Below are 15,643 nucleotides of genomic sequence, written 5' to 3'. Positions count from 1 at the left end.
CAGAAGGCCCCTGGGCTCAGCAGTCAGCTGTTGAGGAAGACCCTGGGTCGTGGGATGAGGAGACATCTTAGGCTAAGGTCATGTGATACCATCAGTTAAACAGCCCTCTGAGTGATTAGCCTCTTTAAGGGCAAATTAACATTTTTTCTGTGTTTTATACCTTCAGCTCAGAACTTTGTGTAAAGCGGGGCCTCAGTAAGTGTGGAACAGAAAATGATGCTGGCTAAAGCCTCACATCAGTTTTCAAAATGGAAAGGAGTTTGCTCTTATTTTAAAGTTTACGGTGATAACAGCCATGGACATTTGTCGGTTGCTCTGCACAGAACAGAGTATTTTTGCAGATGTTCTAAAACTGAGGCTAAGAAAGGTGAGCTCTCTGTCCTAAATAGTGTAGTAAGTCCTGGGTAGAATCCAGAAGGGGGCCCTCCTGCCTGCTTTACTTGGTTCTCAGTGATGACTTCCTGTGTATCATGTGCCTCTCCAAGTCAGTGTCTCACCAGCGTTTATTACCCCATCAGGTGCTCTCCTGAGGGTTGCCGAGGTAGAGTATGGAGAGGAGAAGGAAAAAGAAAAATGGGGAAATGGCCCTGCCTAAAAAAAAAAAAAAAAAAACTTTTGTTCAACATGAATTCACAAATGAGAAGTCCTTATTTCAGATCAAGAATGGGAGACCTGGGGGTGAGGAAGAGCCAGGACCAGTGTGGACTGTGTAGTACTTGGCTGGCACGTGGGCTATATGTTCTCGGCAGCCAGAGTCCCCAGTCGCACCTTCGTTCACATCCTCGCCCCCTGCACATGCGCTGCCTCCTGATTGGGCTTCTTCAAGAATGGGAGTGCAACGCTTGCATCAGGTCAGAGAGGTCCCACCTTGGGACCTCTGCATTGGGAAAAGCTGCGTTTATGACTGAAATCTCTTCTTTCCCAACTATTTGTAATTTTTTTCCTCCTCTAGTCATATAAAACTCTTTAAGGTGTTGCTCATTAGTTCTGTTGCTGAAATGGCCTGTACAGAAATAGAAATCCCAGCTCGCTCAGGGAGTAGGTGAATGGTCCTGAATCAGACTTGTAGACTGTAGAGCTAGTGGCCTTGGAATGTTTCTAATCCCCCCGGTTTTAATCCTTTTCCTCAGACACAGGATGAGAGAATGGCTGAGCGGGCAGGGCAACAGGCTGCCGCAAGCAGAGTAGCCCCCTTTGATCTGGCTCACTCTGTAATTGGGGTTCTACTGTCAGAAACAGGTTTTTAAAACACTGAACAAATCCAGCTCTGATTTTTTTTTTTTTTTTCAGTCTGAGAGGGATAAAAATGACTATTGAGGGCCCAGGAAATTGAAAAAGTAGGCATTTTGCTAAACTCTTAATACCCAGTAAAGGATTTGTCCCTCAAGAGGACCACTTAACTGCTCTGTTTCATAACAGTGAGCGTCTTACAGATGTGTGCAGGGGCCTCGTCCCAAGGAGTGGGTGGCTGTCATCAGCAGAGAAGGCAGGCCCTGCTCCCTGTGGGGACCCAGGAAGCAAATGACCTGGAGTCTAGACCTCGCTGACTCTGGGTATGTGCCGTTAGGCACATCACTTAATATCAGCCATCTCAGTTCCCTCAGCGTAAGACGGAGAGAGTGCCCCGACCTCTGCCCACTTTAAGGGCATTAGTGTTGTAAGCTCGAACTTCGCAAACTCTTCAAACACAAGGCATTTGGTGTCTTCCTTGGTCAGACATATAAATTACATTTAGTTTCATCTTTGTCCTATAAAGGGTGATATTTCATATGTTAAAAGGTTCTTGTATTTAATAGACTCTTCGTTGGTTTAGTTTTTCTGCATTTATTTATGGATCAGTTATTGACCAGAGAGGGCAGACCTGTCCTGGTGTTTGTTCTCTTGCTGTTACAAGTAATTAAGCACCTCTGAGTGTGCGTGAGTAATTGAACTAATGTCCAGTGCCTAAGAACTCGTACTTGTCAGTGCTGAACTTCCCCTGCTGAGATGTATATGGAAGTTGTCTAGAAAATAATTGCAAAGCATTTTGTCAATTTAATATGCCGTTTGTAATTGTGCCAAAGGCTTCCTAGGCATATCTTAAAAAAAAAAAAAAATCAACCTAATTTCTTCTTTCTGAGTTTCCTCAAAACCAGAGCTGGAGGAGTTCCCACTGGACCAGCACGTATTGCTGACCCACTGGAACCATGCAGGGCAGGCTTGCCAAGTCCTTTGTCATTCTGTGAGCAGCCAGGCTCAAATCCTTCCTAGTTAAGGCACACCCAGACCACTGGTGCCATTAGCCAAATGTTCTCTGATACTGACCAGCAGAGGAGAGGCTCCCAGGGCACCCAGAGGGATAGCTGAAGGCTCTGCAAGGCAGCTTGGTCCATTCATGAGAACCACAGAGCTTCGAGTTGCTGCCTGCTGCCCCTGGGCTCTGTATCTCTGCAGGAGCCACAGACCTACGTCAATGATAGTCTGGAAAAGAGAGTATGGCGTTCCGTCTTTTTAATGAACAGGGGTGACCGAAGATGCTATTTTATTAAAGGATTAACTAAATTTAAATCCCAGGAAGTTCTTCTCCCCACCTCCACCTCCCAAAGTGTATTTTCAGTCGGGGGACGGGAGGTGAGCAGCCCTCACGTTACAGAGGTAGGAAACACTGCTCCTGTACGTAGTGTGCGGACAGTGCACAGCAGCTAGCCAACAGACTGATTCTGCAGTTCGGGGCTGTTGTGGTGAAAGTAAGTGCAGGGATGGAGTGTACCAGTAAGAGTGTGGTGTTTAGCAGCCATGGTGGAGTCTCCCTTTACATTCAACAGTAATAACCTCATCAGGTGGCAAATGCCCTGTTTGGACTCCACAGGGAAGGGGCCACAGAGAATGCAGAGAGGGGTGAGGCAGTGGCAGCGAAAGACAGGGAAGGAGCCCTGGCCCATGAGTCGTGATGCCTGCGTTGCCGTCCCCTCTCTACACGGGTGTCGCTCTCCTCCTCTGAGCCGCGTGTGCTGTGGAAATCTATCACACGCGTGCTCCTAAAATCTGTCCCCCGCTAAGGGCTTCACCTGTAATCAGTGAGTAAGGTGAGACTGCCTCTCTCGTGAGTTTGGGAACTCTTGGTATACAACCCTTTTCCCCTTCACGTTTTCAGCAAAGTACAACATGCATATAGTAAAGCATACAGACCTTAGGTGTATAGCCCACTGAAGCTTTTATCGGTACCTGTGTAACCACCATCCAGGTCAAGACAACCCATCGTTAGCACCCATAAATCTTCCTCCTGCACCCTCCCAGTCAGCACACTGTTTCTTCCTCAAAAGCAAACCTCTCTTCTAACTTTTATCTCTTTTATCTCAAGTTTTGGAACCTTTTATAAAGAGAATCATACATTATAAATTGTTTTGTGTCTGGCTTTTGCTGAACATCAGTGTCTGAAAAGCTCACCCCCATTGTGGCATGAGAAGCAGTGTGCTCTTCGTGCTCTTGTGGCGTGCTGTACAGTATTGCAGGATGTGAGCATACCCATTCTGTTTTTATTGGTATTCAGATTGTTCCTGTGAGTGGCTTTTGTGGATAACGCTGCTGTGAACGCCCGGGTTGTCTTTCATGTACATTTCAGTCATTTATTACTGGGTCTGCACCTAAGAGTGGAACACCTGCATCAAAAGACACGTGTGTATTTCACTCGCTAGAAACTTGCCGAACAGTTTTCCAGAGGTGCACGTCATCTTCCATTCCGACCAGCAGTGAGAATCCTGGTTATTTTACATTGTCATCAAAACCTGATATTATTATTCTGTTACTATTATTTTTCTTAGCCATTCTGGTGAGAGTCTAACGGTGCCTTATTTTGTCTACCTGTAGGTTTGTGTGTGCAACTTTTTATTCTGGAGAATTTCAGACAAACTCAGAATAGTACAATGACATGCCATGTACCCCGCTGTCCAGATCTACACACCATCCATCCCTGGCCAGCCCCACCCTATCTTCATGACATCCACTTGCTCCCCTCTCATATTATTTTGAAGTAAAATTTAGCCATATTTCTTTAATGTCATCAGCTATCTAGTCAGCATTCAAGTTTTCAGTTATCTTAATAATATAATTGTTTTCCATATTTTTCTTTTGAGGCAAGATACAAATTAAAATGTGCCTGCATGTGGCAGTCGGGTCATATGTCTTTTAAGTCTCTTTTAATCTGTAGGCTCCCCTTTTGTTTTTTTCTTTTTGAAATTTATCTACTGAAGAAGCTGGACTGTTTGTCCTGTAGTTTCCCACATCTGGATTTTACCAACCGCATACCCTGAGTGCCATCTCCACTCCGTGTTTTCCTGTAAATTGGTGGCAGGTTCCGGAAGCATGGTCAGGTTCGGGGTGGGTTTGTCAGCTGGGGCTTGGCCCCCTCACCCTCCTTTGCTGTCTCCCCGAAAGCTGCACCAGAGCCAGCTGGAGCTGCAGGAGGTGCGGCTCTCCTACCGGCAGCTGCAGGTGAAGGTGGAGGAGCTGACCGAGGAGAGGAGCCTGCAGAGCTCTGCCGCCACCAGTGCGTCCCTGCTGTCCGAGATAGAGCAGAGCATGGAGGCCGAGGAGCTGGAGCAGGAGAGAGAGCAGGTGCTGGCGTGCCCCCGGCCCTCCCGCTCACCCCACGCCTGGGGTGCCGTGGTCTGCACGTGTGCAAGCCCCTCAGCCTGCTGGCTGGAGATGTCCTGAGGCGGCCTCTTAGGAAATGCTTGTTGACTAATCAGCCTCAGAACTCTGGTATTGACAGGGTTCTGGAACATTCGTGATCCACCTGATCGGCTTCTTTTCATATTACCCGTGACCACTCATTCCCCTAATTATATGGGGACTTCCTCCAAAAGTAACTGACTATACCAAGAATTACTTTATGTGCAACTGGGAGGGACCTGAGGGCAGAGGATATAAGAACCGGGAGTCTGTGCAGTTGTGCGGGAGAAGGAAATGACAACCCAGTCCAGTGTTCTTGCCTGGAGAATCCCATGGACAGAGGGGCCTGGCCAGCTACAGTCCATAAGGTCGCAAAGAGTCGGACACAACTGAGCAACTAAGCACACGAAGTTGTACGGGGCCCAGAATAAGTACATGTTTCTTGGGACAAGTAATTTAAAAAAAAACCTTTCCTGGAACTAGACTCTTAGACTCGTGTGCTAGAGACAGACGGTGCTGGCCATCTCCCTGGAGCCCCTGCTGCTGCTGCTAAGTCACTTCAGTCGTGTCCAACTCTGTGCGACCCCATAGACGGCAGCCCACCAGGCTCCCCCGTCCCTGGGATTCTCCAGGCAAGAACACTGGAGTGGGGTGCCATCGCCTTCTCCAATGCATGAAAGCGAAAAGTGAAAGTAAAGTCGCTCAGTTGTGTCCGACTCTTAGCGACCCCATGGACTGCAGCCCACCAGGCTCCCCCATCCCTGGGATTCTCCAGGCAAGAGGACTGGAGAGGGGTGCCATCGCCTTCTCCGCTCTGGAGCCCTAACCGGGGTAACTCTTTGCCGCAGCTGAGACTGCAGCTCTGGGAGGCCTACTGCCAGGTCCGTTATCTCTGCTCGCACCTGCGCGGAAGCGACAGCGCTGACTCGGCCGTCTCCACGGACTCCTCGATGGATGAGTCTTCAGAGACGTCATCGGCCAAGGACGTGCCAGCCGGCAGCTTGCGCACTGCCCTGAACGAGCTCAAGAGACTGATCCAGAGCATCGTGGATGGCATGGAGCCCACGGTAAGAGGCCGCACTGAGTGCTCCGGGCTCCGCAGGGCCTGGAGGCTGAAACCGAGTCCAGAGGGTGAGGTTAGCCCTGGAACCCGGAACCTAATAAAGTCTGCAAGAATGCCTTCTGAGCCCTTGTCGGAGCTCACTTCCCACAGGGGAGCAGGCACAGGGACTGATCAGCCCCCAGAGTCCCTCCCTGCAGGCTCAGGGTGAGGATGAGGCCTCGGGGCCTTGAGTGTGAGCACTTTCCTGGGAGGCTGTGAATGTAGAAATTTGGATCCTGGTAAAAACTGCAAGTTGCTCTTCTGTTGTCCACTGGTCCTGGTGGTGGAGGTAATCGTGAATAGGCAAACTTAAAAGATCTGAAGCTTCTGCTCAAAGGCTAGACGTGAGCACGGAAAGTTGAGACGATCAACAGCCGGGCCTTTTAGAATTCCAGACATGGCTCCTCTGGTGCAGAAGAGGAACGTTCCCATGGGCAGACAGGCCTTTCTTCCAGCTTCGTGTCAGATTCCTGCCAGACTCCCCCTCCATTTACACCCACAGCTCGAGGGCTGTTGTTTCTCATCAGGTTCCTCCTCCTGCAGGATGGTTGCGTCTCTCTCCCCGTATTAGGTGAAGCTAGATGAAAAGGTGGCTGTCCTGCCAAGGTGGTTCATGGGACGCGCTGTAGTGCGGAGGCTGGGCCAGCGTGGGAGAGCGAGCTGGTGGAGGGGTGTGCTCTTGGCGTGTGCAGTTTCCCTTCTCCAAAGCCTGAAACAAACTTCTAGTTATTGTCTGCACGTCGAAACTGAGCAAGACAGCCTCTCTTCTCTAACCTTCTGTTTCTTCGTTCTGCTTCTCTTTTTTTCTCCCATCCCCCCACCTTGCTCTTCCCCAAACTTAACCGTCTCCCTGCTCCCCTCCCCTCTTCATCTCTCCCATTAACCATCTCCCCACTCCCCTCCACTCTCACCACCTTTCTGCTTGGCCGGCTGACTCTGCTGTCAGAGCGCCCGGAGAATTGACGATGACTCCTTAGAAGAACAGATAAGGCAGACCAGTGAGGATTCGAGAGCCCTGAGGGAACTCATGGAGGGAGAGAGGGGTAAACTGAGGCAAAGCCTGGAAGAGCTGCAGCGGCTGCACAGTCAGGTGAGCACCCCCGTCCTCAGCCCAGTGCAGGATGTTCATGGGCTCCTGTTCCTTGGGACCCCTGTGAGTCCCCCTCTCCATGTCTCTCTGAGAAGGGCTCTCCTCTGATGGTCGGACCCTCAGGGGTAGTGACCTGAAGCTGAGATGAGCTGGGTGTCTTCAAGAGAAGTCAGTCCTCAGGTTTAGACCACAGTGAAATCGTTAGGAATGAGAATAGCCAAGGGACTTCCCTGGTGGTCCAGTTGCTAAGACTATGCGCCAACGCAAGGGGCCTAGGTTTGCTCCCTGGTCAGGGAACTAGATCCCTTATGCCACAACTAAAAAGATCCCGCCACAACTAAGAACAGCTCTCCATTTCCTTCAGGACTCCCAGTCCTCTACAGAGCCTGAATAACCATGTGGACTCTGATAGTTAAGAGTGCCACAGCTCCCAAGACACATTTAGAAGTTTGTCCAGCAGCTTCTGTGCAGGAAGTTTGCAAACCAGGGGACAGTTGATCCCTTGAGGGCCTGAGCTCTTTGTGAGTGCTGTCACCTCTGCCAGCCGTGTTTCAGCTTTCGAGGCACTTACTGCTGCTTTTGCTGTTCCCTTCCTGTTTGATCGTGATCTCATCTCTCGAGAACACCAGAGAAGGACATCTGTATTCTCATCTGAAAAGTTTTAAAGGGCTTAGGAGCGGCCCCACCCAAAAAGGAGCTTCTAAAATCTACCTAGAAGATAAATAAAAGCTCTTCCTTTTGACTGAAGTCCTGTATGGAGGTTCTGTCCCATTTGCAGGGCACACCAGACAGGTACCCCTTTAAACCCTGCCCCCTTCTTTCCTTGTCCAAAGCTAGTCCTCCCTTCCTGCTACAGGAAGAGGTTGCTGAAAGATGGAATTTAAGCCGGGCTTTCACTTCATTCGGTATTTCTTAAATGTAATGGAACTTACAGAAATAAACTTCTGCCTTCGGGTTGTACCCATTAGACTTCCTGGTATTATTCTCTTGGAAGATACTGGGAGACAAGTCATCACTGCTCTCTTCTTTTTGTGAGTGACCAGATAAGAAGGGCAGAAGGATGCTACTGAAAGCTGTATCTTGTTCCTGACCAAGCCCTGGGCAGTAGGTTTGGACAGCCAAAAATACTCTTGTGCCTAAAACCTAAGACCCTCTGGTGGTCGTTTAGCCAGAAGGGTTGGCGGCAGGAGGGATCATACCTTCCAAACGGGTAGAATAAAATGCAAAAGAAAGTGGGCCTTAAAGTTATTTGGATTAATAAAAGCCACTTTGTTGCTTCTAGAAGCCCGAGAGGGCATTATTTGACCCAGAAACATAAGGTAGAGGTTGCTGAGAGTCTACTATGGAACAATTAATATTTAGGAAGTCATCTCTACCAGAGAATTTTCCTTAAAAGTTCAACTGACAACTGATTTAGGTCAATTCCTATGGATTCCCTTTAAAAAAAAAAACCTATCAAGCAGATGGTTACATTCAGTCCCACATAAGATACAGAGTTGGGCCTCTGCCAGGGCTTATGAGTACCCACAGGCTCAGTCAAAGCCACAGACCTCTCAGCCAAGTTGCGTCATCCAGGAGTGTCCCTTAGGAGGGACTCCGACTCCCGGGGCAGTGGGCGACGCAGGGGGAGTTGCCAGGGCTGTGGAAATGGCAGCCTCAGGGTGGGCAGGGGTGCCTCCTGCAGTTAGCTCAGTTCGTGCCTGTGCCCTGAGACCCTGAGAGGCTCAGGTGGATGTAAGATGAGGGGAGTCAGACCAGCTTCGTACCCTTTGCGGAGCCCAGCTCAGGTGACGTGGGGCTGAGGTCCAGCCTCCCCAACAGATGGTCCCACCTCCACTGCCACTGTTTTCCTGCCTGAGTGTTCTCTTCTGTCCTGGAAACGAGGCCAGAGGTAAAAGGTGTGTGGGACCTTGACGGTGAAGTGCCCACACTTCCCCACCCCTCAGAAGCCTACCCAGATTCTAAACTAAAAGAGAGCCCAGGTTCTAATTAATCATCACCTGTTTGAGGCAAAGCCCCAAAGCCAGACCTGCAGACTTGCTCCTGCCCTTGTGCTGGCTGTGCCCGGCCCCCTCTGCCCCATCCCTGCAGCTCCCCAGGGAGGGCTGGCCATGGGGTCTGGAGCTGCTGCCCGGAGGCAGGAGGACCTGTGGGGCAACATGACAAGTAGTTCTCCCAAGCCAGTACACCAGGTCCTGGGAGGCAGAGTAAGAGAAACAGTCTCACCCCATCATTTGGCTCCTTTAGGCTTGACTGAAGCACATGCCAGTTACTCCAGGGACGTGAACACTCAGGGGAACGTGAGCCAGGAGCAGCTGAGCCTCTCACTGATGAGGTCTGGGTGCCCCCTCCTCTGAAATCTCAGCACGTTATGTCTCCTCCAGCCTCCCAGCCACTGTCCCCCTCAGAACTTCATTCTTTCACACCTTGCCTTTGGTCATCACTTCCCTAGCCACTCACCCTTCAGATGGTCTGGAGTGATCTTCTGAATCACGACTTGAAGGTGGGACACCCCTTGCAATATTCTCAAACCCTCATGGCCCCACGGTCTGGCTGTGTCCGACCGTCCAGCCTTTGCTCCTGTTTCTTTTTCACTGCCTCTGCTTTAGCAGAATTGAACGTAGGTTCCAGATGGGCGTGGCACGGGCTGCCCTTGCGTTCCCACAGCTGGGTCTTTTATCCCAGTCTTTCTCTCTCCCTGGAAGACTCCCCTGCACACACAGCCCTCCTCATCCTTCAAGTTCCTGATCAGGTTTCACTTCCTCCTCGAAACTCTCCTGCCTCCCTTGCTCAGGGAGTCCCCGGCCCTGCTTTGTCATGGTTACCCTCACTCCCTTCTCACCTTCCCCTTAGAGGCCTTAGAGGGCCGCCTGCACGGATAGGCTCCAGGTCAGGCACACCTCTCTGTCTTCTCTTGAAGCGCCTAGTGCATGCAGTGCCTTACCTAGAGCAGGCACTCAAATGATTGTCAGCCCCAGATGTATGACCTCAAGTTTCCTTTGATGCTGTTCAATTTCAAGGACACCCACCTTAATGGGAAAGAGTGGGTTTAGGGGTTGCTGTAACCTAAGTCAGCAGATAAACCAGCTGTTAACTGGAAGGTCCTCCGTGGAGGGGAGAGAAGGGGTGGCGCTTATACTCTGAGCTGGGCCCTTGAAGTTATTTATTTCATTTGATCCTCATGACAACTTGATGGCAGGGGATAGTTCCTTTTATTCCTGCTTTTTATCGAATTCATGTGCAACTCAGAGAGGGTAAATCCTTTGTCACTCCTAAGCTGGCGGTCTCTACCTTGGTCAGGTTTTCCAGGCCACAGCAAAAAGTTCTTGTGGAGTTTTATCTGGAGACTGTGACACGTTGGCATTTCCTGCCTAGCATGTAGTTTTATCTGTTGCCGACTCAGCTGGCAGAACACCTGGCTGGCTCGAGGCCATGTCAGGGCTCATTTGGTCTGAGGAGGGCTGGCTGTCTCTGCTAGGTGCTTTCTGGGTCTTGAGTTCTGGCTTATCAGGCTGCAGAACCTGCTAAGAATAGGGTGAGGCTGGGCTTCTCACCTGATGCCTTGTCTGCCTCAGAGCTCACTGCACCTGCATGCCCTGGCCTCTGCGGATGCCCAGCACCCTGAGGCTCATCACCAGAGCTGTCCCCTTCATGGACGCACAGAGCACAGGCCCTGACATTCCCTCCCGCACACCTGAGAGTGCAGAGTCCACTGCATATAGTAACAAGTTGTCCCATATCCCTCTTGACTGGTGTGCGTCCTCTGATTTACTCCTGAGTGGCTGCTACCCCAGGAGCTGGCACCTCTGTTGTCTCAGCTTATAGAGCCAAAGGTATCTCAAGAGAAGCTTGATCTTCAGCCTTAGTCCTGGGGCGTTTGCTCAGCTTCACTGTCAAGGTGATCAGATCTAGGCCTCAAAGAGCAGAAAGGTGATGTCTTTCCCCTTGTGGGAGAGACAGATCTGCATGGATGGATCCTTCCTTGGAAAAATGTCAAAGGCATGTGTAATAGTTAATAAGAGGGCAGGGTCAGGCGTCCTGACTCCAGTCTGATTCTATCGACTGTGAGAAGGAGGGTTCCCCGCCTTCCATTCATTCAACAAATATTTTTTGAAAGCTCTACCAGCCAGGGTTTCTGGTTGCAGACAACTGAAACTCACTCTGCTTAACTTGAGCAGAAAAATAATATACTGGAATTAAATCTGAAGCATCACAGAATCAATAGGCAGGCTGGAGAACTGAGCTCCAAAACAGGAAGGAGCCATGGGAAGTGGGGTGACAAAACCATTTGCTGTCCGTGCAGTAATCTCCCACTGGCCAGTGGTTTGCTGTACCCCTTAGAGCTATAGCCCCAGGTAGGGGCCCAGGTACCTAGGAAAGGAGGTCTCTTCCTTTGGCTTCCTTAGTGGGTGGGCATGCTTTGCCTCCTGCCGAGGCCCATGCAACTAGGAATGCCCCAGATGGGAAGGAATTCTGGGTGCTTGACAAGCCCCAAAATGACAGCTGTCCACTGCACAGGCACTTGGGGATTAAGCATTGTTTCTGGTCAGGCTCTGAGACACACATATGGATAGGACATGCTTCTTGCCACGGCAGAACACAAGGTGTGTGAGACGTCGCTGTGTACAGAGGGTGGGGTAAACTCTGGTCACTGAGGGAGCCTCCAGGAGGGGCGCCTCACCACCGAAGGGTGACTCTCTGTGAGTGGACTCTGATGCCATTCACAGAGGCATGGACCATAGAGAAGGTAAGAGGCTTGAAGTGAAAGATGACAATGTTTTTCTGCCTAAATTCCCTGTGGCTTTGACCTGGGGAGCTGAAGGAAGAGGATGGGAAAGCCAGGCTGCGTCTAGTGCTGTAACAGAAACGGGAACCAGGTCCCAGGCTCTGGGGCCAGCCAGGGTCCGTGTGGGGCACAGGGCAGTGTTCCATGTCGAGTGGAAGATGACTGGAAACAAAACTCGAGTCCCTATCCCCCTAAATGTGTTCCCGGGCCCTGGTGCGCACGTGGCCTTCACTCAGCAGCTCCCAGAGAGTGCCTGCAGGTGAAGGAGGTGCCGTGGTGTGCACAGGGGGACCAGGCCCCGGCTGCAGCAGAGGAGTGAGCGCCCCGTCCACCGAGCTCCAGCTTCGCGTGTGGTCCCTCCCTCCTGGAGCGGGGGGGCAGTGGGAAGTCACCAGTCTGCCCCGCACAGGCCCTGAGCCCGCCTGGGCCTATTCTCTTCTCCCTCGGGAGGGAGACACCCCAGGCCGGCAGCAGTGGTGCGCCGTGTTCATCCCCTTCGTCTCCCACTAGGTGACACTGCTGAGCGTGGAGATGACTGCCCTGAAGGAGGAGAGAGACCGACTCAGAGTGACATCTGAGGACAAGGAACCAAAGGAGCAGCTTCAGAAGGCCATCAGGGACCGAGACGAGGCCATCGCAAAGTGAGTGGGCACGACTTGTTTAACTGCAGGTATTAATAAATAACACGAGAATGTGCTCAGTCTTAGGTGTTAAATCATACAGAAGAATATAAAACTCAAAGAGTTTCCCTGCTCCTCGGAATTTCTCACTCCCCATCCCATCTTCCCGCACAGACACTACTGTTAAAAGTCGGGTATGCATTTTGTGCAGGTTTTTTACATACGTGTATGTAGGCGTATATGCAATACAGTTTTTGTGGACTTTTTAAAAAATCAGTGAGATGATGCTCTCTCCATGGGTTTTTGTTGTTGTTTTCACTTATATCTCAGCATTCCGGTTGCGTTACGCGTGCTCAGTTGCTTCAGTCGTGTTTGACTCTTTTCAACCCCATAGACTGGAGCCCACCAGGCTCCTCTGTCCGTGGAATGCTCCAGGCAAGAATACTGGAGTGGGCCAATCTCATTTTATATATACACACACACACATAATTTTTGTTGTTGTTTTTGTTTTACTATTCATCATAGACATTTTCAAGCATACACAAAAGTAGAAAACATAAGACGAATTCCAACCTACCTACCTCTCAGTTTCAGCGCTGATGAACAGCATGGCCAATGTAGTTTCATCTGTAGCCGTCCATTTCTCCCCCCTCCCCTTCTGGACCATGTTAAGGTGGATCACGAGACATATCATCTCATCCATAAACATTTTCACAGAAATCTCTACCAGAGAGAGACTCTTTATTGTAAAACACACGCCAGAAATATCACACATGTAAAAACTTCAATTTCTTAATATCATCCAGTATCCAGTGTTCAGATTTCCCCAGTTGTCCCGTAAATGTCTTTTTATACTTGATAAGAGTCAGATGCTAAAGTCCAGCATACTCTGTTTAGTTGTTATGTTCCAAAAGGTTGTAACTCTTCCCCGTCTTTTTTTTCGATTTGCATTTACTGAAGAAACCAGCTCTTTTTAATTCATAGTTTTCCTACATTCTGAGTTTGACTGCATCCCCAGAGTGTCACTGAACATTTTTCTTTGTCTTTGTTAATTTCTAGTAAACTGGGTCATTTTAAAATAATGTTTTGGACTTTCTCTGGCAGAGAAGAAATGCATAAACGCGTTCTTGTACATTCAAAACATTTGGCAGTACAAAGGCAAAGACCATATTTATTTCCCATCCTCCTGAAAATTATCTTTGTCAAACATTCAATCTGTCCTGTTTATTGAATCTAAGGAGATAAAGGGTACTAAAATTGTATCTGCTTTGCAGGCTTTATAACACATTAATAACAACATTTGTGCATCACTTTACTGCTTACAAAGCATCCTTTAATCCTAGCCACAGCAAGAAGTAGAGCTTTTTAATCCCAATTTTACAGATGAGGGTGTTTCCCCAGGATCACAGCCAGTGCTGATCACTGGCCTTCACCTCAGTCTCAGGCTCCTTTGCCCTTACCTCAGGGCTACTTGGCAGAAAGCTAAAAGGAGCTTATTTAAAAGAATTTGTAAATAGATGCTATTTGACTTTTTTAAGAAGTAATGTGACATTTTAATTTCTGATTCTAAGATTCCACACATCTTCCCCTTTTCATTTTCATATACCATTGTACCCTCCCTTCTGCTCTCTTCAGTAATTTCCATCATTTCCATTTTGGTTTTACGTTTGGGTCCCCTTTTCTGTCTGGTCAGAATCTCCTATCAAGTTGTCCTTTAATTTCCAGTTCATTTTGGAATTATCCTCGGTTAGAATCACAAACCTACACTATCTTTGCCATTCCTTATGGTTGTAGTTCAGCTCAGTCGTGTCCGACCCTTTGCGACCCCATGAACTGCAGCACACCAGGCCTCCCTGTTCATCACCAACTCCCGGAGTTTACTCAAACTCATGTCCATTAAGTTGGTGATGCCTTCCAACCATCTTATTCTCTGTCATCCCCTTCTCCTGCCCTCAGTCTTTCCCAGCATCAGGGTCTTTTCCAATGAGTCAACTCTTCGCATGAGGTGGCCAAAGTATTGGAGTTTCAGCTTCAGCATCAGTCCTTCCAATGAATATTCAGGACTGATTTCCTTTAGGATGGACCGGTTGGATCTCCTTGCAGTCCAAGGGACTCTCAAGAGTCTTCTCCAACACCACAGTTCAAAAGCATCAATTCTTCGGTGCTCAGCTTTCTTCACAGTCCGACTCTCACATCCACACATGACCACTGGAAAAACCATAGCCTTGACTAGACGGACCTTTGTTGGCAAAGTAATGGCTCTGCTTTTGAATATGCTGTCTAGGTTGGTCATAACTTTCCTTCCAAGGAGTAAGCATCTTTTAATTTCATGGCTGCAATCACCGTCTACAGTGATTTTGGAGCCCCCCAAAATAAAGTCTGACACTGTTTCCACTGTTTCCCCATCTATTTCCCATGAAGTGATGGGACCAGATGGAAGAACCATAGCTTTGACTATATAGACCTTTGTCAGCAAAGGAATGTCTCTGCTTTTTAATACGCTATCTAGGTTTGTCATAGCTTTTCTTCCAAGGAGCAAGAATCTTTTAATTTCATGACTTCAGTCACCATCTGCAGTGATTTTGGAGCCCAAGAAAATTAAGTCTGTCACTGTTTCCATTGTTTCCCCAACTATTTGCCATGAAATGATGGGACCAGATGCCATAATCTTTGGTTTTTGAATGTTGAGTTTTAAGCCAGCTTTTTCTCTCTTCTCTTTCACCTTCATCAAGAGGCTCTTTAGTTCCTCTTCACTTTCTGCCATAAGGATGGTGTCATCTGCATCTGAGTTTATTGATATTTCTCCCAGCAATCTTGATTCCAGCTTGTGCTTCATCCAGCCTGACATTTCTCATGATGTACTCTGCATAAAAGTTAAATAAGCAGGGTGACAATATACAGTCTTGATGTACTCCTTTCCTAATTTGGAACCAGTCCATTGTTCCATGTCTGGTTCTAGCTGTTGCTTCTTGACCTGCATACAGGTTTCACAGGAGGCAGGTAAGGTGGCCTGGTATTCCCATCTCTTGAAGAATTTTCCACAGGTTGCTGCTATCCATACAGTCAAAGGCTTTAGTGTAGTCAATGAAGCAGAAGTAGATGTTTTTCTGGAACTCTCTTGCTTTCTCTGTGATCCAACGGATGTTGGCAATTTTATCTCTTGTTCCTCTGCCTTTTCTAAATCCAGCTTGAACATCTGGAATTTCATAGTTCATGTACTGTTGAAGCCTGGCTTGGAGAGTTTTGAGCATTATTTTGCTAGTGTGTAAGATGAGTGCAATTATATGGTAGTTTGAACATTCTTGGGCATTGCCTTTTTGGAGGATTGGAATGAAAACTGACCTTTTCCAGTCCTGTGGCCACTGCTGCATTTTCCAAATTTGCTGGCATATTGA

At 48.8% G+C, this 15,643-nt stretch overlaps 1 protein-coding gene across 2 annotated transcripts in view; it reads left to right on the top strand.

Moving 5' to 3' along the window:
- BICDL1 (BICD family like cargo adaptor 1) overlaps nucleotides 1–15,643 on the top strand; it is an 80,215-nt gene that overhangs the window by 56,469 nt on the left and 8,103 nt on the right. Inside the window, exons 5-8 of one of the 2 annotated variants that reach the window (XM_070386038.1) lie at nucleotides 4,414–4,593; nucleotides 5,499–5,717; nucleotides 6,699–6,842; nucleotides 12,139–12,269. In XM_070386038.1, the coding sequence (XP_070242139.1) occupies nucleotides 4,414–4,593; nucleotides 5,499–5,717; nucleotides 6,699–6,842; nucleotides 12,139–12,269 (674 nt within the window). The remainder of the gene's footprint in view (nucleotides 1–4,413; nucleotides 4,594–5,498; nucleotides 5,718–6,698; nucleotides 6,843–12,138; nucleotides 12,270–15,643) is intronic. The other variant, XM_005891472.2, reaches the window with a different exon arrangement.

The sequence above is a fragment of the Bos mutus genome, chromosome 17 (genome assembly GCF_027580195.1).
Source record: "Bos mutus isolate GX-2022 chromosome 17, NWIPB_WYAK_1.1, whole genome shotgun sequence".
Taxonomy (NCBI): Eukaryota; Metazoa; Chordata; class Mammalia; order Artiodactyla; family Bovidae; genus Bos; species Bos mutus.
Note: the sequence above shows the minus strand (reverse complement) of the source record. Positions and strands in the feature narration are given on the sequence as shown.